Genomic DNA, 24,018 nt, shown 5'->3' with positions numbered 1-24,018 from the left:
GAATGACGTGGAAGGCTGGTCGATAGGCGCGGGGTGTGGAGCGTGAGATAAAGCGGACGAACAAAAGCAGACAATAAAAGCCGTCGAACGGCTTTTATCGAATTCTTCAGATCACGCACAGTACCGCACTGGCTAATTACTAATTAGCTAAATTAGCACTATACCTTAGAACACACACCGCGAAACTAAAAGAAAAAATTCACGCTGCTGCCTCTTCCACGGGTCAGATTAAAGTGGACGAGATAGACTTTGGTAGATCCTCAGATAGGTCGCAAGATGGGTTTTGGTCTTCGTTCCGGAAATCATGGACCGATCTTATCAAAGACGAGTCCCGATTACCTTATGAGCCGATCAGTTGTTTTGTCCTTTTCCCTTCCAAACTTTTCGCATCTAGCTAGCCCGTTCAAATCATTTTTCGATTATGTAATTTCTTATTCTTACAACGACAAGTGCTCCAGTTGGGAGATAAATCTCAAACCAACGGATCCGAACACATGTTTCGTGAGATGAGTAATTTGCGCACCAAGTGAGTGAACCGACCTTAAAATGAGTGAACTTTTATGCAGGATTTACTTACAAGCTACGTTAGCGAAACGTAGTCATTCGCATACACTGACACACCGGATGGATGGCGATACTTACATGCATGGATGGTGTCAACCGCCGAGTCAGCAGATTTATATTATAAAAAGGTAGTGACCGCGTGGCTCGTTCTCTTTTTTCCTGAAGGCGTCTGATCAACTACCGGTGGTAGAGGTATAGTGTAGTGAATAAAGTGGTTGTAAATTAGAATTAAAGTTTTTAAAAAGTTGAAGAAGTTCCTGCCGAACTTAAGTGGTGTCAGAAGTGGGATCGTGAAGGTGTTAAAATAGAGGAAACAGTCCCGCCGCACGATCGAGAAAACCCGGATGCAGACTTCAAGACTGTAAGTAGAAACTAATTAATCCTATTTTTCAAACCAATACTTTTTAAAATTCATATTATACAAATGCCTGAAACCAGAGCTTCGGAAATGGAGGCGCTTCGAGCTGAAATTGAACAGCTCAAAGCGTTGATGACGATCGGGAATAGCAGCAAATTCTGCATTCCCGATCCAATCAAAAATTTGTCGGAATTTTCCGGCAACAAGAAGGAACTGTCGAGCTGGCTACGCGAAGTGGACGAGCTATACGACATGTTCAAAATAAAGGGCGCGAATGGTCAGCCCGACTCACTAAGCTCTATGTATTTAAGAGCAATAAAAAATAAAGTACAAGGAGATGCCCGCGCGATTCTATGCGCAAATGGCGATCCCGATACCATCTATGGTATCAAACAAATTTTGATCGAACAATATGGTGACCACCGAGACTTTGCGACCAATGTGTCGTCGTTATTCAATTTACGGCGAGGTGACAAAAGCCACCTCAGGTTTTACAACGATTGCAAAGACATCAACACAAGACTTAAAGCAAATTTGTTGTCGAATCCTCTATCCGTTCGACAAATTATAGATGTTTTAAGTGTAACTAGATATTTAGATAACATTGGGGAGCCTTTAGCTTCCATAATAAGACAATCGAAGCCAAATACGTTGGAAGAAGCATACGAAGCCGTATCCATAAATCAAAACGCAGAAATTAGAACGAAGCCTATTAAATTTCATTCACAGTCCAGACCTCATAACGACCCTAAAAGCAGCGGCTCATATAATAACAATAACGGCAAAACAAATCCAAACGCGAGTAAATTTGTTTATAAAAAACAAGTGCAACAGCATAAACCTCGGGCAGAATACAATACTAACGAGATCGACGTGGCTAATGAATACGACGATGACAACGATGATGACGACAACGATGACAATGTGACAAACAGTGAAGTGCATAGTGATGATTCAAATTTTTTAGAAGAAGAGCGTCAGCAGGCAGCAACGTAAACAATTTTATACCTTACATTAATTACCAGACAAATAAAGGAGTGCTTAAATTCTTAATCGATACGGGCGCAAATAAATCTTACATTAGTCCGGAACATGTGCACAGGACCAAAATAACGGATCGGCCCGCAATAGTAACGAACAAAAATGGTAAATTTATCATCGACAAAATGGTCCACATAAATATTTTCCCCAGAGTATCCAATGAAAAGCTTCCTTTTCACGTTTTTAAATTTCACGAATATTTCGACGGCCTCATTGGCTACGAAAACTTAGCAGCAATGAAAGCCAAAATAGACTCAGGCAATCATCAACTGTTGATAAGAAACATTCAGTATCCACTTTCAAAATATTATCCACGTTCATGGAACTTCCACGAACAAACGGAGGAGCTAGCTGAGATATGCACCACCTCCGATGGGACATTTCTCATTGAGAACGAGTTAAACCTAACGACCGGTGTTACGTTACAACCTGGTTTATATGCAGCAAAAAATAATCGTGCCACAGTGCATTTATTCAGTACCAAGCGTGCTAAACTGAACGAAATTAAACCGCTCGAAAATGAACGCTATTTCCTTAATCAACATGAAACGTGTCCGCGACTGAACTTCCCAGCGGATCACCTAAGCAGGGAAGAAGTCAAACTCTTAGCTAAGACTCTACAACCATATAAAAGCATTTTTTATCAAGAAGGACAAAAATTAGATTTCACACATCAAGTAAAACATAAAATTGAAACTACCGACAGCAATCCGATCCACCAGCGAACCTACAAATATCCATACCATTTGAGAGAAATAGTAAGTGACCATATACAATCAATGTTAGAGTCCGGTATTATACGAGAATCGTCTTCTGCTTGGACCTCCCCCATTTGGGTCGTCCCGAAGAAAGCAGACAATTCAGGTGTGAAGAAGTACCGCATAGTTGTTGACTATAGGAAATTAAATAAAGTCACGCCTGCGGATCGTTACCCAATACCCGAGATAAGTGAAATACTAGATCGCTTAGGCAAGGCGCAATATTTTTCTGTGCTTGATTTAGCCAGCGGATTCCATCAAATAGAGGTAGAACCAGCTGACATTCCAAAGACAGCATTTAATGTTGACAATGGAAAATATGAATTCGTGAGAATGCCGTTCGGGTTAAAGAATGCGCCCGCGACATTCCAGCGTCTCATGGACTCTGTGTTACGTAAACACTTGGGAGTAAGATGTTTCGTCTATATGGACGACATCATTATATTCTCTAGTTCATTGGAAGAACATATGAAAGATATTCAGAAAGTTTTGAAAACTCTCAAAGAAGCAAATTTGAAAATACAATGTGACAAGTCGGAATTCCTTCGAAAGGAAGTAGAATTCCTTGGACACGTTGTAACCACGGAAGGGGTTAAACCTAACCCAAAAAAGGTGGAGGCAGTTGAAAATTGGCCTCTCCCGAAAACACCAAAAGAACTTAAATCGTTCTTAGGAACTATTTCATATTATAGACGTTTTATACCAGGTTTTGCGCAAATTGCAAAACCAATGACTAGTATGCTTCGGGGGAAAAACAAACTCATCGTTTCTACTCCGGAATATGAGGAAGCATTTGCAAAATTAAAGGAAATTATGAGCTCTAAACTTCTATTAATCTATCCCGATTTCGGTCAGCCGTTTATTCTAACAACGGACGCGTCGAATTACGCCATTGGAGCCGTTTTAACTCAATTGGTAGATGGACACGAAAGACCGATTGCGTACCTTTCGCGCACCCTATCGAAAGCGGAGGAAAAGTACTCCGCTACAGCAAAAGAGCTCTTGGCCATATATTTCGCAGCAAAAAAGTTTCGGCCATATCTGTATGGTAAGAAATTTACTATTTATACAGATCATGAACCGCTAACCAAAGAAATCAAACTGACTGATGCTACAGGTCGAGTAACTCGCCAAAGATTGTATCTAGAGCAGTTCGATTTCGAGTTAATTTATAAAAAAGGAAAACAAAACGTGGTAGCAGATGGATTGTCCAGAATACCACGGGTTGATGAAGTGAATCTTCAAACAGTACTTGAAAATGAGCTTTTCGAAAACGATCCTATTTACGGACCGGAAATCATTAATAAATTCAAAAATCAACTCATTATGCATATATCCCAAGACAAGAAAAAATCCCCTCACATATTTTATTCCGTATTTTCAGGTTTTAGCAGACACATATTTCACCAGGAAGAATACACTGAGGACCAGCTATTGCAAATTTTAAAAAAATATTTAGCTCCCGGAATGACAAACGGAATCTTTGCCCATCCGTCGGTTGCAAAATTGTGCTTCAAAATCATAAATGACAATTTTAAAGGGATGAAAGTTCAATTTTGCAACCTGAAATTACCAGATTTAATAACCAAAAAAGACCAAGACGAATTTGTTCGTAAAACGCACAACTTTAACCATAGAAGTTGGAAGCTTAATTACGAAGAACTTCGTCAATCAGTCTTTTTCCCGGATATGATATCGATTGTTAAGAACTTCGCGAAAAATTGCCAAGACTGTAAATTTGCCAAATACGAACGGCATCCATTTAAAATTCCAATCACGCGAAGAACATATGAGAAACCTTTAGAGAATATCTTTATAGACGTATACGTCAAGGAAGGAGAGAAGTTCTTAACAGTCATCGATTCATTTTCTAAATTTGCACAACTTTACAAAATCAGTAGCGAAACAAGCGAAGAGTTAATCGAAACTCTCATTAAATACTTCAAAACGTTTGGAATACCAAAATTGATCACTTGTGATCAAGCTACATCATTTCGGAGCCAAAATTTCAAAACCTTTTTGGAAGAAAACGGTGTTGCCGTTCACTATGCTAGTAGCAGCAATAGTAATGGCATCATCGAGAGGTTCCATAACACCCTCCTAGAGATGTTTATGGCAAACCGAAGCAAAATCAATAACCTAACTCTGTACCAAGGACTTTCACTTATAACAGCACTGTATAACGACGCAAAGCATACAACAACGAATCTCACACCAAGACAAATAATCTTCGGAAATTCGACTTCACTAGACTTGAAGGACATAAACATGATGAAACAACAAATAATACAAACTGCCAAAGACAATATTGCCAGAATAGCTACCAGACATAATTCAAAAATAGTAGAAACGGACAAAGACTATCAAGACATCAAAATTCATAAGAAAAATTTAAAACTCTAATGGGATTGACGAGGTATGTTGCTTTTTCTGACTTTATTTCAGACTATGTTTCCTATTCTGGACATCTACAGCTTGGACAGACATCCGCATTTACGACCTGACTAATAATCCCATAGCAATCATACCTCTCGGACAGGCCAGGATTAGTAACAGTTATATCAGAGTAATTCATCCCGTAAATTTAACAGCCATAAAAGATGCTATAGATTTGTTTGACTATGTAACTAAAAATTCTGATTTAAATAATTCACTTTTCGATCAAGTTATTAGAAAAAAGATAAATAAAATACACTTAACGTTCAACAGAATTGTACCTCAAAACAGATTCAAGAGATGGGAATCACTCGGTAGGGCGTGGAAATACGTATCAGGCAGTCCTGATGCGGACGATTTGAAAGTCATTAACTCAACAATCAATTCTTTAGTAACTGAAAATAATAATCAAATACACATTAATAATGTATTCGAGAAAAGAATGAGAAACCTTACAAGAACTTTCAATCTTCTGATAGATAACGAGCAAAAATTAGAAAATGTTACATTTAAAAGCTTTGATTCACTTAATTTTGTATTCGAACTTGATGAACTATTGTATTACCTAGAAGTTGTCGAGGAATCCATTACATTGGCGAGAAGCAGCATCCCAAACAGTCGCATCATTCACGAACGGGAACTGGAAGCCATACAAAGAATCCTCAACGGCAATGGCTTTGGACTTGACTCGGTTGACAGTATTTTGAACATCGCCAGTGCTTACGTAATGTTCAACAAAGACACATTCATATACATACTGAAAATACCCAGAATCAAAAACGTACCGTACACACTCAGCTTCGTTGAACCAGTAATTGCAGAAGGTTACCGCATTCATTTACCAAAACCATTTTACTTGAAAGGGAAAACTTCATTCATCTCACAAAGCCCATGTTCTAAGTTAAAAGCTCTCTTCGTGTGTTCCAATACCAATTTAGAACCACTCACAGAATGTATGCAACAACTAATCTCCGGAGAGACAGCTGATTGCCCCATGGAACGAATCTATAGAGATAAAACTATACGAAAAGTTAACGATGGCAATATTGTTATTCACGGAGACAACATCACCCTGAGGTCCAACTGTTCAACCACCCGATTCCTTAGTGGATCATACCTCATTCAGCATTCAAACTGTACGTTAAACCTGGACGATGAGGAGTACACAAGTACTAACCTGGAAATACAACCGTTCACACCGGTTACCACAATCAAGGTAAATCCGACCAATGTGATAAACCATATCCCGTTGGAACATTTACAGGAACTACATTTAGAGCATCGGAACCACATAGATCACCTCAACCTAACAACGGAAAATATACATTGGAAACTAAACATCTTTGGGTGGATAGTTTCGGCTTCAGCAACAACGTTACTGGTCTTCATACTGGGTACAATCATAACCATAGTCTTCAAGCTTTTCATTTTCAAAACAGTCTTTGCACCGAACATGCGAGAAGGAACCAAGGAAAATAGCAGTTCAACCGAGGCGCATCCTGAGTCGAGAAGCATACCGCTTATTCCGCAGCAATAGAGGAAGCCGAGGACGGCTTCTAACTAGAAGGGGAGCCGTTAGCGAAACGTAGTCATTCGCATACACTGACACACCGGATGGATGGCGATACTTACATGCATGGATGGTGTCAACCGCCGAGTCAGCAGATTTATATTATAAAAAGGTAGTGACCGCGTGGCTCGTTCTCTTTTTTCCTGAAGGCGTCTGATCAACTACCGGTGGTAGAGGTATAGTGTAGTGAATAAAGTGGTTGTAAATTAGAATTAAAGTTTTTAAAAAGTTGAAGAAGTTCCTGCCGAACTTAAGTCTATATGGATTCATTTTTGTATGCAAGATTATCAACTTATTGGATTGTTCTTTTTCAACAGTGACTGAATCATATTACTATTCGTTATTATATTATGCAATAATACTAATTAATTTAATTAATTTCGGAATACCGCTACATAACACCGGACTTCTTTTACGAAAATTTGGTTGTAGGAGTACAACCAAATTTTCGTAACTTCAACTTAACAGATTACTTAACTAGAAACAAAAAACACATTGTAAATAAATTATTCTCATACATAAATTTCCATCAATATAAACACAGTTTCAATCAAAACGCAACATCCGATTAATGTATGCATTTAACGGATAACAAATAAATAAATAAACAAGCAATTGTATGAACGAATAAACAAATACGTTCATAAATAAATAAATAAATAAATAAATAAAAAATAAATAAATAAATAAATAAATAAATAAATAAATAAATAAATAAATAAATAAATAAATAGATAGATAAATAAATAAATAAATAAATAAATAGATAAATAAATAAATAAATAAATTAATAAATAAATAAATAAAAAAAATGACTGAATAAATAAATAACAAAATAGATAAATAAATAAATACATAAATAATGAATACATGAATAAATAAATTAATTAACTACATACAAGATAAATAAATATGTAATTAAATAATAACCATGTAAATAAATAAATATGAAAATGAGCTATATAATTTATGTTTACAATGGTTGTCTCAAAATCTTCAATATAGTACGGTTCTTTGGTTCATTGAAGTAATCAATAAACTTGCTCAGCCATGCTCTAAAATGACGACAACGAACTCAACATCGATTAGAGATCGAATCTTATCCAATCTCCCACATAGGCTGCAATACGCAACGTAACCGGCTCATCTATGAATGAAGCTACCCCATACCTGATGATGAGTAACATACTTCAAACTAAATTCACCTCACTGTTTGCCCTCAGATCGAACATCGAGGCTGAACCTCGGTACACCATCTTTCTAAGGTACAAACTTAAATACCTACAATTTATCATACATATGATCGTGCATCAACTTCTATACCAAATGCATTGGCTAGGAAGAGAGCACTTTCATATTATAACTTAACCCAACATACGACATATGCTGAATTCATTCTTTCTACATACCACTTCTCTCATGTTTCTCACGTCGAGACACTAACTCGACTAAATGAAACTTGTGAGAAATGAACGACATAACCCCAGCTAATGAACTATGAACATGTTCATCGATCACTCGCAATGAACCGCCGAAACGTCAAAACATTATGAGCTGCTACGAAGTTGTTGTGGTTTTAACAGTGGATTCAGTTTTAGTTATTAGTGAAGTAGACTATATTTTTAATTGTGAATTTAGAAAAGTAATAACGTTACCATTTGGATTTTGAACGGTAAGAATTAATGTATATTGATTGGTTTGTCTTCAGGTAGACGATGGAATGGATGAGATGGATGCGGTACAGAACCAGACATCGATTTTGGTTTTATTTTGGTGGAGAAACGGCCTATTGCTGAAGAAACGCTGGACAAATAGCCTGTTTTTTGGATCTACGACTGGACGGGAATTGTAGTTTCTGGATGAGAGCTTTACATTGGACAGATAAGTTGGATTCCAGTTGCAGATTGATAATTGAGCATGCATTAATTATTTTGCTTTCTTTTAGGTGCAATCAGACAGTGGCGTTACTACAAAACGGTTCTAGCGATGCATATGTGGAAAAGCTCATGGGCACTTTGATGACGAAACTGAATGAAGCTTCCAAGCGTATTTTCACCTCGATATACATGGGCAATAAATAAATACACAAACATCTAATAAATATATAAATCATCTAACAAATAAATAAAGAAAATAAATAAATAAATAAGCAAAAAAAAAAGAAAAACAAAAATAAAAAGTACATCTCTTAAAGCTATAAATATTCCATCTATTAATGTAAATATAGCATCAAATAAATAATCTATATATATTATTAATAAATAAACAATCCAATAAATAATAAATAAAATTATATTTATAGACTTTCACAAATATTTACAATGAGAGTAATAAATCATTTAGCCTTAAGTACTAAATTAGTCATAAGACTCGATGTGCACTACTTGCTAACATTCATCAAATGAAAGAAATACCCTTGATTGGTCACGTATATGAATTAAATTTGAAAAACGTCATGTTTGATTGGTTTCACGATCTAGAAGACTCTGAATAGATTTTAAAACACAGTTCCTTAGTATCTAAATTCTTTTTGCAACTTTGACTGTTCTGTAAGCTCGATTGACTTAGATTGCTCTTCACGGTCGGTTCTCTTTGGACGACATCCGAGTCTTTAATGCGATCAACGTCTGAGCATCCCCGATCTCAGACTCCCGCTTGAACTTCCCTTTAAGGTACTCCTCGTCAGCGCTTTCTAAGCTCAGAGTTTTTGTTTAATTAGGTCATCGTCCTGATGCACTCATCGAGGACTCGCTCTATCTTTTTGTCGAGGGGATAGGCAATTCCAGAACAAGCCTGATTGTAAATAGAATTTACTATCCTAAGGCGGTCGATAGATAACATTGACCAACTCACTTGTGAAGTTTCTTCTTGGGCTTGAACGGTGTCCTCGCACCAAGGATTCCCCCAGTAAATAGAGTTGTTGTGGGGGCTGCATCAGACTACGTCTGATGCTAAACTTCACAATTGGTGGCATAGCGTGTTCGCTGCAACCAGAGCTAATGCATCATGGTGCAATTGTCACTACTCAACTAGTTGAGAGCTACATAGCTTGACCAAGTAAGAAATCAGCTCTACTGAACCAATTTCTTCAAGAATTTGCAATTGAAAATTCCTAGCCTTTTTCCATTTAGGTCTTCCAGATCATAACAGTGGCTGCCCACTACTTTCCTAACCACTGCCTGGACGTATTTCGGTGCCAGTTTTGAGCAGAACTTTTGCCCTTTGTCTGATTGCTCCATGCTCTTTTTGAGGACTTTTTCTCCTACCACGTATGTTGGGCAATTCTTATTGGAGCGTAAATTGTAGTATGAAGCGTGCTTTTCGTATGCCTTTTTAAGATTTTCCCTGACTTCTTCTAGTAGTTTTTCCTTTTCTTCTGTTTTTAGTTGATGATTATTAGTTGAGTCAACATCTCGCAGTTTTCTATATTCCCTTCCATCTGACACAATGTTACGTCCGAACAGCACGAAGTATGGCGTATAGTTTGTTGCTTCATGCACCGAATTACGAACAGCATTCGCTTTGTATGTTGTTGGACCATTCTGCGTGTTCTTTTTTAATAGATGCTCGGATTGCGGTAGTGATAACCCGGTTCACTCGCTCCGTGTCATTTATCTGGGGATGATAATTGGGTGTTCGCCAATGATTGACATGGTATTTAGCCAATAGAGATTGGAACTGTTTAGAGGTGAACTGAGTACCATTATCCGAAAGGATTACTTCTGGCACTCCGAACAAAAGGAACAGCGAATTTTCGACGAATTGTGTCAAGGATTCGGCTGTGGCCTGCCGAAAAGGTTGAACAACGACAAATTTTGAAAATAAATCGGTGACTACCAACAGACATGTGTTTCTGTTTCGGCCAGATGCTGGGAGTGGGCCTACATAATCCATGGCCAAAAACTGCCAGGGGTATTGTACCATTTTCTTCTGCTCTGACATCGGTGGTGTTGTATTTTTGTTTGTGGCCTTACTGGTTTGACACAACAGGCAACTTCTACAGAACTTCTTGATTTCTACCCCCATTGAGGGCCAGAAATAACGTTCTTTAATAGCCGAAATCGTTTTGTCAGCGCCCAGATGAGCCTGGTCGTGAACATTCTTGATAATTTCTGATCGTCTTGATTTCGGTGGGTACATTTTCCACTGAAATCTGCCGTCCTCTAGTTTGTTGGCCATTTTAACAAATTTATATATTTGATTATCAACGATTCTAAAGTCAGGGAACTTCATAGGATCTTGCTTAATCTTGTTTTGCAGTTCCTGATATTCTGCGTCTATCGCTAACGTTCCAATCGTTTCTAGCGATCTCGAGAGACAATCTGCCAGAATATTGTTCTTTCCCTTTCTGTACTCTAGTTCAATATCGTATGATTGAATCTTCAATGCCCATCGAAGCAATTTAGAGTTTCCAGATTCAACCCCTATGGTAAATAACCATAACAGACTTCTTGCGTCGGTGACAACCTTGAAGCGTGTTCCCTCAACGTAATGCCGAAAATGCTCAATTGCTAGGAGAACACCGAGACATTCCTTCTCAACACTAGCATACTTTTTCTGTGTATTGCTGAGCTTTTTGCTAAAATATGCTATGACTTTTGGTTGACCGTCTTGGAGTTGAATTAAGGCTGCCCCTACCGCGTTATCTGAGGCATCTGATTCAATCACAAATGGACAGTTGAAGTCGGGATTACTGAGAATGGGTGCTGACACCAAAGCCGCTTTTAGATCACCAAAAGCTTTCTCTGCCGCTTCTGTCCATATGAACTTACTTTTCGTTTTTTTGAGCAGATCTGAAATTGGTGCCACTATCGAACTATAATTGCGTATAAACCGCTGGTAAAACCCTGCGAGACCGAGTAATCTTCGGATGTCTTTTACGCTCCTAGGACGAGCATAGTCGAGAATAGGCGAGATCCTAGAATTGTCGATTGAAACACCGTCTTCCGTCAACAGGTACCCAAGGTAAGATACCTGTTTTCGGCAAAATCGGCTTTTATCGAGCGAAATAGTTAAATTTGCAGCTTTCAAACGTTCAGCAACTATTTTCAACAGCCTGATGTGGTCTTCGAATGTATTCGTGGCTATTACTATATCATCTAGATATACAAAAACGTTGGGTTCTAAATCGAAGCCGATAACCCGGTCCATTAATCGGCACATTGTAAAAGGGGCGTTGGTAAGGCCGAATGGACAAACCTTAAAACGGAATAATCCTTGTGGTGTTCTGAAGGCTGTATAGTCTCGAGACTCCTCTTTTAGAGGAATCTGAAAATATGCGTCCTTAAGATCCACCACCGAAAAGAACTTCGCACTACCTAATCTATGGAAAATCTCTCCCATGTTACGCATAGGGTACGAATCTTTTTTTGTCCAAGCATTGACACCTCGGGAATCCAAGCAAACTCGTAGCTTACCATTCGACTTGCGAACTGGCACTAGAGCGCTGGCCCACTCGCTTGAACACTCTTCGATGGCATCCATTCTCCGGTATCTGTCCAGTTCCGCTTCCATTTCGGCTTGTACCGTCGGCGAGCACCTGTACAAAGGTTGCCGCCTAGGTTTTGCTCCCTCCTTTAAAATAATTTCATGTTCTAATAACGACGTTCTACCTAGACGATTTTCTGTAGTGCAAGGAAATGTTTTGATAGCCTTGGCAAGTTCCATTCTTTGTTCATCGGACAGGGCATGTTCCGTCTCGATTGTTTCAGGCGTTGTTTTGGAGGCTTCTGGAAGCTCTAAAGCTGGAATGTCTAGCGTCGTGTCTGGTTCAACTTTTTCGAGAATTGGTAATGTTTCAATGGGTAACAAAGAAAACTCAATTGTTTCAGTCGAATGAGGTTCAACCGTAATAGTTGCCACCTGTTCAAAACCATTTTCTCCTTTCATCATTGGTTTAATCCCAAAAACGTCCCAGAAATTACATCCTAAAATTAAGTTCCTAGCGATTTGGGGAACTATTAAAGTAGGTATGATTTTGGTTACACCACGGAAAACTATTGGAAGATGTACATACCCAAGACATTCATGAGCTGTTTTGTCAGCTGTAACAATACGGAACGGACTTTGGTGTAACTTTAAACCATGTTTATGTGCAATATCAGCAATGTTTGTTACGCTGACACTTGCACCCGAATCCAGTAATGCCTTGTATTCTTTGTCGAAGATTTTAACAGTCACGTGGGGACAACTGCCAGTATGTACTTTGACTTCGCAAATTTGCGCGAACGGGTCTTCAAAGGGTTTGAGCATGGGAACACTTTCTTCATTTGGAGTGATCTGGTTCCCCGTAATACACCCCAAATCTAGTTTCCCGAATGCTGAACCGGTTGCTGCGTTTCTCGAGAATGGTTTGGGCATGAAACCGTAGTTTTACCTGGGTTTCCGCATGCATAGCAAAAGATTCTCTTTGGATCCTTGCAATATCTCCAAAGATGTCCACTCTTGTCGCAATTCCAGCATACTGGTATGCTTGTATTCTCTACATTCTCCCGATTAGCTCTAGATTGTGAGCTGATTGGGGTTCTGTTCGTAACTCGTTTGGTTTTGTCAAATTTTTTCCCGATTTCATAGACTTCCTCCGTTTCTGATTCAGCCGAATAGGAATCTTCTGATTCAGTAGCGACTTGAATGTTATGTACCGCATTATTTGCTTTAATTGGGCCTTCTCGTTGACGCAGAGACGAATCATTAGCATCTATACGATAGGCGTAATATTCCAACATATTCAGGTCCCTAACGGTTATGCAGGCTAATTTTGATCTGTAATGGGGGCGCATGTTATCCCAAATAATCTCAAAAAGCCTACCCTGATCCAGAGGAGTGGAGAGAAGTTTATTCAATCGTTCAAGTTCCATTTTGAAAGCCAAAAACGTCTCATTACGTTGCTGCTTCCGTTCATAAATTTTTTGTCGATTGCCTTGGTCTTTATTTGGGTTTCCGTACATGTACCTAATTCTTTCCTCAAAGTCTCCCCAATTTAGAAATTCATCCGAATAACATAAATACCAATCGTATGCTTCTCCTCTCAAAATGGTGTGAATTCGTTGGAGTAATACATGCTCTTCAATTCGATCCATTCGAGCGAGTCTTCGCACTTTATGGAGAAAATCTTCTAAAGATCTTTGACGAGAATCACCACTAAATGTTAAGTGCCATTTCTCCATTCGCCTGTCGGCGTTGATAATTTCAAATTCATTAATTGGACGTCTTGCAAGCATTCTTGGGTATTCGCTATGTCCTTCTTCATCGAGATAATCCCAATTAGTTCTAGCGTCATTTCTTCTATTGAAAATTCGACTGTTCCGTTGTGGTTGACTAGGGCTACCTCCTACCATTCTCACATTGTTTCCCCGTGTATGGTCTAGACTTATTCCTGGATATCCCCTATCGCTGTGCTCCGATGGTTCATTTCTCCATCGATTCCTATTATCGTCCATAGAATAATCCAGATTTCGTCTATTGCTGAATTGACTCTCCTGTTGTTCATTGAATACTGCTAAATTTGACGCCGAAAAACTATGCCTATTCCCTTGAGCTGGTCCATCATTTGGTTCACAATTTTGAAAATCTCTCCTAACTGTTTCTAAGTTTCTATAGTTTTCTCCCGTTGAAAATTCTTTCCCTAGAGTGCTTCGTCTATCTGAGTGCCTTATTACGTCTTGGTCTCGACGAAACGCTTCTGTTTGACGCAAAGGATATTCTCTTTGAACATGCACAGTCTGAATATGCATATTATCCGTGGAGTTCTGTACCCTGGAAGCCATTTCCGTTAACTGTTTTTCAAGCAAATAAATTTTGTTTCGAAGTTCTTCATTTTCCTGTTCTAAAAGCGTCTGTGATGGTTCATTATTTGCAACAGAATTGGCCTTGGGCAATGCTCCCAAAGAACCTTTTGAAGTTCTGTGCTGAACAGCATTTTCTTCATCCTGCTCGTTTGTTTTACCTTGCATCTTATCGCTATTATCGTGTTCTCTGATCGGATTATCTATACCCTGACCTCCTATTGCTCCTGATTCTTGCTCCAACTCTACTGTTTCTTTGGTAGGTAGATCCTTAGCCGAAAATCGACTCAAAATCGAGTGAATCTCCTGACATAGTTCATCTCTCAACTGTAATGACCGAGGATCATCTGCTACACAACGTTCAACTCTCATCAAGTAATGCTTAAGCCTTGAGATGCTTTTATCATCATGGCCTTTCTGTAACCTTTTGTTTAGAATGTCCAGTTTACTTGCGATATAATCGTACTCTTGGTCCATCGTATACCGTGAGTTGTAAGTTCTATTTTCTCTCACATCCTCGAAAAATAAGTTTCTGAGTAGTCGATGTTTCACATTCAAATCATCTTTAGTCTCATCTCTTCTACCCCGAATGATTAGTTCATAGTCTACTTCTTCATTGGTAAGGTGGTCTGCACGAGGAAATTTGGCAGCCATTTTAATATAACTATTATCTTGAACTAATACTCCACAAAACCACAACAAACTTAACAACCACAATTATATATGTTTAAAAGCAAAAAGCGGCTTTACTCCTTACTAAACTTTAATCTAACGAATAAATACTTGCATGAAATAACAACGAATAAATACTTGCATAAAATTGGAACAAATAACAAAAAAAACGAATTTGAAACCTGCAGTTGGGCGCCAAATGTAGCCGGCCAAAGAGGCCGAGCAGCCGATCTACTAGGGCGTTCGAAATATTGATTAACAAATGGCTTACGCGCCACCTCCTAAGAGGACCACTTGTCGTTTAATTGCCCGGCAAAACTCAAACCCCAGGGCGAGTTCAATTTTCCTCAACTACCCGAACGTTCTAGTAGATGCTCAAAGTTCTTCAAGTAATCAGAACGCTACTCGTAACCAACGCAGAGGTAATCAAGAACCCGACTTCCTACCGAACGATGACACAAGGGCGACTAGTTCTCATCACAGGCCAAACTATCTCGAAAACATCAATCTACACGTTTCACAAGCAACAACGAGGGACTGAGATTCCCAAGCAGTCCACACTTGGAGTACAACACTACTAGACCTTACAACAAAACGACCGAAACGTGAGAAGACTCTTCAGACCAGTGTAACAACCAACGGGGGAACTAATTGAGACCACATTCAACTACATGAAAACTAACAACAAATTCTTCAATTTTAAACATACATATATTGCCATCACATTTTACTCGGGTACCCTACTTCCTTTCCTGTTTCACCAAGCTTTCTTCTCTTCTCTCCTGAACTCAACTGTGCGGATTTCTATTCTACCTACTTTTCCTTCATGCTATCAAACTTTTCACTCTCTAAAGCTCTGCATGCATGCAAACAATTATCAGGCTTCTACTCACTTTGTCTTCTGCTTTACCGACGTCCCCCTGTCTGCTGCGTCGCGTCGCCGGTGCTGATTCACCCAAGTGAACACGATGAATATCTCACTCGCTTTGCTGCTGAATTGGCAAATCCGCCGTCGGCGCGTAATGAGCTTTGGCGGGAAATTAGCTCTTTCCGGAGTGCTTGGTTGACGGAGCAACTCCCTTCCAACTCCGGCCGGTAGTTGGGACCTTTAATACTGGCGCGTGGGGTCAGCAGTGTGGTAGAATGACGTGGAAGGCTGGTCGATAGGCGCGGGGTGTGGAGCGTGAGATAAAGCGGACGAACAAAAGCAGACAATAAAAGCCGTCGAACGGCTTTTATCGAATTCTTCAGATCACGCACAGTACCGCACTGGCTAATTACTAATTAGCTAAATTAGCACTATACCTTAGAACACACACCGCGAAACTAAAAGAAAAAATTCACGCTGCTGCCTCTTCCACGGGTCAGATTAAAGTGGACGAGATAGACTTTGGTAGATCCTCAGATAGGTCGCAAGATGGGTTTTGGTCTTCGTTCCGGAAATCATGGACCGATCTTATCAAAGACGAGTCCCGATTACCTTATGAGCCGATCAGTTGTTTTGTCCTTTTCCCTTCCAAACTTTTCGCATCTAGCTAGCCCGTTCAAATCATTTTTCGATTATGTAATTTCTTATTCTTACAACGACAAGTGCTCCAGTTGGGAGATAAATCTCAAACCAACGGATCCGAACACATGTTTCGTGAGATGAGTAATTTGCGCACCAAGTGAGTGAACCGACCTTAAAATGAGTGAACTTTTATGCAGGATTTACTTACAAGCTATATGGATTCATTTTTGTATGCAAGATTATCAACTTATTGGATTGTTCTTTTTCAACAGTGACTGAATCATATTACTATTCGTTATTATATTATGCAATAATACTAATTAATTTAATTAATTTCGGAATACCGCTACAAGTTTGCTGGCCAAAACACAAAATATCGTCTCTATTATGCCATACATACTCTATCCCAGTCATAAACTTATGTCTACAGAAAAATACACACTAAATTTACATCTAAAAATTGCCCTAGAACAGGGTCAATTGTAATACATCCCAAAATAGCAGTTTTTCAAAAAACTCAGCGAAAATATGACATTTTGGTGACATTTTTTTTGCACGATCGGGCAAATTTAGCTAAAATTGAAAATAATACGAGTATTTAAGGCAATCTGCAAATTTTTCCGTGAGTTTATATATGAGTCGAACTTTTGCCCCGCCGATTCTAACTTTTGCCCCACTATAGACGACAAAATGTTTTCAATGATTTATGGAAAAACTAATACACCTCAAAGCATCCTTATGACAGGCTTAGAAACGCCATTACATAATTAAAAATAATAAGATTTAACCTTTGTTTGATTCCATGCAATGAAATTTTGACAAAAATGACAGTTTTCTAGCCGAAGAACAACAAATAGCCATAACTTTTCCAAATCTCAATAAATCAAAGTCTCTTATTTGAATAGCATTAGAGCCACCATGACATATATAAGTTTTGTTTTGAATTGTGCTAGAAATCTTAAAAAAGAATCTCTTGCCCCATTGGAATTTTTGCCCCTATTTATTCTAATCTCTGCTTGAGTGCTTTGTTCCATGTAAATATCCTCAAGTTTGATGGCCAAATCCAAGCGAAATTTAAGTGAGATCTTCATAATATTCAAAGAGCGTGATTTTCAAAACCATTTAAGTGCTAACAGAATGATACCATTTGACAGAAGTTGTCAGTTTTCCAAGGAAATTCTGTATTCCTAAAAATAATTCATCAATTTCGCCGAATTAAAAATTGAATTAAAAATACTTAGTAGTAGTTTTCGTCGAAGCCGCCATTAGTGTAACGTTAAATTAACTGATACGAGTAACTGACATTGAAGAAGGCTACAAGTAGTAGTTGTAATACACGCATCTGTCAAAGATAAGCAATTAGGGCGGAAATAAAAGGTACAAGGTACTCCAATCAACTTTTTTTGATTCTCTATTGAGATTATGCTCAGAGGGTTCGAATTGAAGTATGAATGAAATTAAAACAAATCCTGAAGTACTTAAAAATTTCATCTGCTTAATAAAGAATTAAGAAATGTAGAAATATTACTCTCACACTTAATCATTGGTTTGAACAGTGCACATGGTTCGAGAAACTACTGTACACACATAACGCCATACCGGTACCGCGTCCTTAATGCTCCTAGTTGAGAGGGAATGCCGAGGGTAATGCTCTTTTCGAGAGCGGCAAAATTAATTAAATTTCTAATGAAAATTACCGCACTACGAAAGTTTGGCTCCTATTCTACCCCAAATGTTATATTTTTATATCTGTTTAAAGTGAGCTGCGTCTCCACATACAGTGCAATGTGTTGCTCACTTGATTTTGATTTCACAATGGAGAATACCTGTATTCCGTCAATGAAGGCGAACTCATTAATGATGTAGATGAGTAATAATGTGTTCTTGTTTCCCCCAATCATCACACACCGTTTGACAGTTTGGCATGGCATATGGCAGGTTCCATCATAGCTCCTTGCCACAGACAAACGTACGTTACTCTGGTAGGGAATTCTGTCGACAATGCTTCTTAATCTTTTTAGCTGACAACAGCAACACTTTGGTGTATGCCGTTTCACGGTACAACCGTAGCCAGCAAAACGCTGGATTAACACCTGTAAATTTTATCAAGGTAATGTAATGCACATTTCTCTGTGTCCTCATGGTCGCTCTGCGCGTGTTGTGATTTATTACCATTAGACAGGTAGGCATCACCATTGCCATTATCGTCACTCGTCGGCAGCGCATCCCGTCATTTGCGAACATCCGCCGGAAGGAACTCTAGCTGCTAATGAGGAGATGGAACGATTGCTGTTTTGTCTTTGACATGTGAACTATGAAGCAAAGCAACAACTCTGAGTGCCACGAGAGCACCAGCTCACGAGCGTACTTTGAAGTGCAATTTAGTTTTTATGAGGTTTAATAGAATTACGTAAAGTTTGTTTTCAGTTCTGTCAGTGTAATTTTAGTGCGCAATTTTGGTGAATTGGGTGAACGCAGTGCAAAATAGTTTCTAGAAATAGCGCGATCCAATTGCGTGATGCTTAGTGGAATAATGAAATACAATAAGTTGTTAATTTGTTAAGCATGTTCAAAATTGGTCATGAGCTCAGCTAAAAACTAAAATATTTAAAGTTTCAATATAAAGGATTTTGAATCATAGTGATCTACAGCATTCAAACAAGATTTTCATGTGCAGTGCTGTTCAGCATTAAAACAACGCCTGCCATTTTTCATACAAATGGTCATGTTTGACGTATAAAGCCTTCGTTCTCTTACATAAAATTAAACAGAACAATTTCAGTCCTTTGTTGATTATCACCAGTTTCTCGATCAAATCTGTCAAGATCCTGCTCCACTTAGTCAAACAGGGTCAAACCATCTAGCTCGCTACTGGCTGGGATTAAGGTTTTTCTGTTCGGAACATAAACCACTGTCCTTTGTTTAGTGCATGTCGTGTTACCGTATCACTATTGAGAAGTGATAAAGTATTCGGTTTTCTTACAGTTGTAATTCCTAACTTGATCGCAGAAAAAGAAGAATGTGGTGGGTACACTCTCCACAGGCGCGCCCCTTTATCAGTCAAAATCGGATCTTTTGATAAAGCCAAAAAAATACACCAATATTGTCCATGCATCAGAATCCTAGTTCTTACTTCTTCAAACTAGAGAACTTAATAAATAAAAGATTAGAAAACAAATTGTTGTATTGAAAGAAGAGGTTCGACTGATGTGAATTTTATAGCTACTGGATTCGGCACTGCAGTCTTGCGAGGAATCAAAACGATGTTTTTAGATTTTTCCCGACGTTTCGACTCAGAATCGAGTTTTCTTCTTGGGATAATTCTACTTAATCGTTCATCGTGTATGTTAACATATAACTGTTGGCGTCAAGGTTTTGGAATTTGTACATATGATATAGACAGTTCGAGTATGTCCGAATTTTCAATTTGTCCCCTGAAACAGAGGACAAAGATATCTCAGCAGTCCTGGGACAGTTCTCACGTGTTTGAGTGATATCCTGCAGCCGCGTAAGAGGAGTCCACATTGAGATCGAAAAAGAAATTCCGGTGAATTTGTACATCGGCCACTATCGTGCAAGATGCTATTACGACGGATTGAAGAATAAATGTTTCTTGTGCTGGACACAATAAGGCCAACTATCCTAAGCTAGCGGAATTCAAGGAAAAAGGAGTCTCTGGTCCAGCCAACAGTAAGATGTATAGTCAGGTGGCAACAAATCTACGCATAGCAACTAGTTCCAGTGAAAATGAGAGCTGACCATCTTCGTCGATGACGTACACAGTTTCGAGGCACCCAAGTGCAGGTGTAACGTTTTACGTTTTTTTAGTTTAAAAACATAAATAATAAACAAAACAAAAATAAAACAAAAAAGGATTTTAGTTTTTATAGCGTTAAATAAAAATATTTTGTTTGCGTTCGTAAAATGCAGCGATCCATGTAGCGTAAGCGTATATGGATTGCGTTTGCCATAACGAATTATGAAAGCTTCGCAAAGCGCCATGTACACATTTTGGCGGACTACAGGCGTAATTCAGATTTGTCGCCATACCTACCGCACGCCATGCAAAAGCAGTTGGCGCGATTTTCTATAATAGTTGCTTTTTCTTTGAATAGTTGGACGGTCAGAATAGGCAGTTTCTTGGCGCAAGAATTTCTTCAACTCGTTCATTTCGCTACAAAGTTGGCTGGAGTACAGAAGTGCGCGAATCAAGCATTCTAATACGCTCAGTTAAAGTGAAGTTTAAGTTGAATTTTAGTTCGAAGTGATTTTCTAAATTCAAGGTAAAAGTTAGTGAATGAGTTTGTGCAAGAAGTTGTGTTAAACGTTTGGTATTTCTTTCATTTTTTAGAGGACCGAGGTCCATAAATTACTCGCGTTTCTGTTCAAAAGATTTTATTGCGTTTATCTACACGGAAAAAGGTAATTATATTTAATTAATAGCATGAAGACTCAAAACTAATGTGATTTCGCGTTGGACATGCAGCGCTCTGCGCTTTTTCCGTACGGCTGGATTTTACGTCGGCATTCGGCATCCGTCACCGCCGAATCGTGAATTTTGGTAGTCCGTCCGTCGAGAATTCTGGAAGTCCGTTCATCGTTCAGACCCGTGTGCAGTGCAAAGGCCCGCCTTTTCATCAGGTAGCTAAACGGAGGCGTGCGTGAAGTCGCTAAAGCTCTTCTGCAGTGAGTTTTCCTCCTTCGGACGCCAATTGCCGAAAGTAAAGGTCCCATTACGTCATCTCTGGTGGACCCATTTCCGAGAGTTCGGTTCGTTGAAGCGTGTCGCCAATTGCACGCCGCGAATCTCGATCCTAACCCAAAGATAGGGCTGCATTACTCCCCGCCCGGATTAGCGAACAGGTACGCGAAGCCGGGTCGCTGGGTACGTGTATTCCTATTGGCAGGAGCGGATCGACCCGGGTATTACTCGGCGAAATCGCCGTCTTACTCTCGTGAACAGTTCGAAATCGGAAGCTTCCGTTCCAGCCGCCACTCCCTTCCGCAACGATACTTCGGCCATTTTGCACGCGGGTTAATTCTTCGCTGCCCGCCAATTTGCAACACGGACACGCCGGTGGTCGCCATCTCGCTACCGCCATCGCCGAGTTCGATCGTCGCCATCATCGAGTCTGCGGAGTCGACGTTCCGTTCCCCGTCAACGAGCCTTCATCGAGTCAACGTAAAAGCCTGCGCAGGTACGTCAAGAGCTTAATTTGTACATGGCCATGTTTGCTCTTTTCCATTCAGTACGGTTTTTGCTAGTCCAACCCGAATGAATGGTGAATCGTTTCCTAAAATAAACAGTTTTGAAGAAAGATTAGTTACTTTTTCCGTTACGTTTAACTATGCTTAAATAAAACTACTCGCTAACTTACATTACGTTTCGTTCCGTTTATTAGCTCATTTGAGTAAGCATCCTCTTCTGAATTCGCTAAAACTTGAAGGCTGTGGAGGAGTAAAAGTCATTCTTGCGTTGGATTTTCTAGTGTTGTTTACCAAGAACCGTTCAAAACTCTCCCAGAGGGAAAAAGTCTCTAAACGTCGGGCAAATCTGAACACGACTGGTGGTCTCTCATTGAGAGTGGCGCTTAAGCCACCGAGTTTGCTAATAATCTCTAGTATAGTTTTACGAACGGTTACACAGGTAAGATCCAGGAGAGAGGGGATAAAGTGACGCCAAGCGAAACAATAGCGACATGTGCGTGCAAAGCAAATGAGTGTTGAAAACATGGCTGAAATCCAGCCGGCTCAAACATATGTGCAAGATTCGCACACTAGCGACGGAGACAACGCTGGTTCGATGGAGACGGATGATACATCACGCGTACAACGGAGGAGAACAGTGTGAAAAGACCTCCAGCGACCAGGTAAAGGACGTGGCCGGAAAAAGAAGCAGCACACCGGAAATTCATCGAATATTATCAGAAGCTGCTCGCGTGGTAACTTTCGTGGGAGTTTCTGATGGAATATAACACGACTAAAATAGTGATGGTATGTGTGAAAATATCGGGCGTTCAGATGAATTGTTTATAGCCCTGGATTCGATAGCTTCAGTGGAGTTTCATTTAGTTATCGAGTATCGTAGTGTAGAGTGAACATGCCATACACTCCCGTGCATAAATTTGGGTTTACCTCCTAAAAAACATACAAAAGTGTTCTGTCCATATCTCCGTGACTACACGTCCAATTTAAACTCTCTGTGGCGCATTCGATAAGTAATGAGTTATTCTTACTTCATAAGTATTTTTTCAAACACATTTTTTAATTTTGTATACTAAATTTTTATTTAAAGTTGTGACATTTTCAAAAAACACACTAATAAAACATGACTAATTTTCTCAGCATTGGATCGACCAAAATTTTAAATCAAAGTGTCATTAGAATCGTAATCTAATATTCATTGAAGAGCGCTCACGAATTTTTGGCGAAAAATTCTGAAAACTATTTGAAATCAATGAAACAGTCATTTAAGTCATCGTGCAAAAGTTTGGGTTCACCATTCAGTATGGTTCATGCAAAAGTTTAGGTTCACCTGAACTTTCTTATAACACGAATATTCTGTGAAATTTCAAACCAGTCATGTATGCGACATTTTTTTTTGCATTTGAAAAAGCTTTGAACTATTAAAATTGGTTGAAAAATGGCAGTGATATTGACAAAAATGGTTTGCGTGCGGCTCAGGTGATCCCTAACTTTTGCACAATTTGCATCATACTGAGGAGAGAACCAAAACTTTTGCACGATGACTTGAATGACTGTTTCATTTATTTTCAAAAGTTTTCAGAATTTTTCGCCAAAATTTTGTGAGCGCTCTTCAAAGAATATAAGATTACGATTACGATTACGATGCTGAGAAAGTGAGCCATGTTTTTCCAGTGTGTTTTTTGAAAAATGTAACTTTTTAAGTATTAAATTGGACATGTAGTCAAAGAGATATGGAAAGCACACTCTTGTATGGTTTTTAAAGGGTGAACCCAAACTTTTGAACGCGAGTGTACATTCGCAAAATACCTACTGAAGGAGTTTCGCAAAACACTTACTGAAAGAGTTTGTGTGGAATAATGATCTTGATGTAGTGTTCATGCAGGAAGTGGCATTTGAAAACTTTTCATTTCTTCAGTGAGAAAAGTTTCTGCTACAAACGCTTCAATGATGCTGCAAAATATCAAGATTTAAACATAGATGTTTCAAAAGAATCGAAATTAGCAACGTATAAATTGATGATCCTGTAACAGTGTTGTTTGAACAGGTTCAGATATAAACTAAAAGCGGATTCTTTGCACTAGGACGAAAAATGGTATTTTTTCCATGTTACATCATTC

At 39.0% G+C, this 24,018-nt stretch overlaps 1 protein-coding gene across 2 annotated transcripts; it reads left to right on the top strand.

Annotated features, from left to right (window-relative positions):
- The first annotated feature begins 584 nt into the window (after positions 1 to 584).
- LOC5578241 lies at positions 585 to 6,966 on the top strand. Of its 2 annotated transcripts, none has more exons than XM_021846895.1 (3): positions 585 to 756; positions 810 to 925; positions 5,167 to 6,966. In XM_021846895.1, the coding sequence occupies exons 2-3, from the start codon at positions 909 to 911 to the stop codon at positions 6,692 to 6,694; spliced, it is 1,545 nt and encodes a 514-aa protein (XP_021702587.1). In that variant the 5' UTR covers positions 585 to 756; positions 810 to 908; the 3' UTR covers positions 6,695 to 6,966. The 2 variants fall into 2 exon arrangements, with proteins under 2 accessions (XP_021702587.1, XP_021702588.1); XM_021846896.1 differs by having other exon boundaries at positions 585 to 925; positions 5,167 to 6,373; positions 6,597 to 6,966.
- Positions 6,967 to 24,018: the final 17,052 nt, after the last annotated feature.

Source organism: Aedes aegypti, chromosome 2 (assembly GCF_002204515.2).
Source record: "Aedes aegypti strain LVP_AGWG chromosome 2, AaegL5.0 Primary Assembly, whole genome shotgun sequence".
NCBI lineage: Eukaryota > Metazoa > Arthropoda > Insecta > Diptera > Culicidae > Aedes > Aedes aegypti.
Note: the sequence above shows the minus strand (reverse complement) of the source record. Positions and strands in the feature narration are given on the sequence as shown.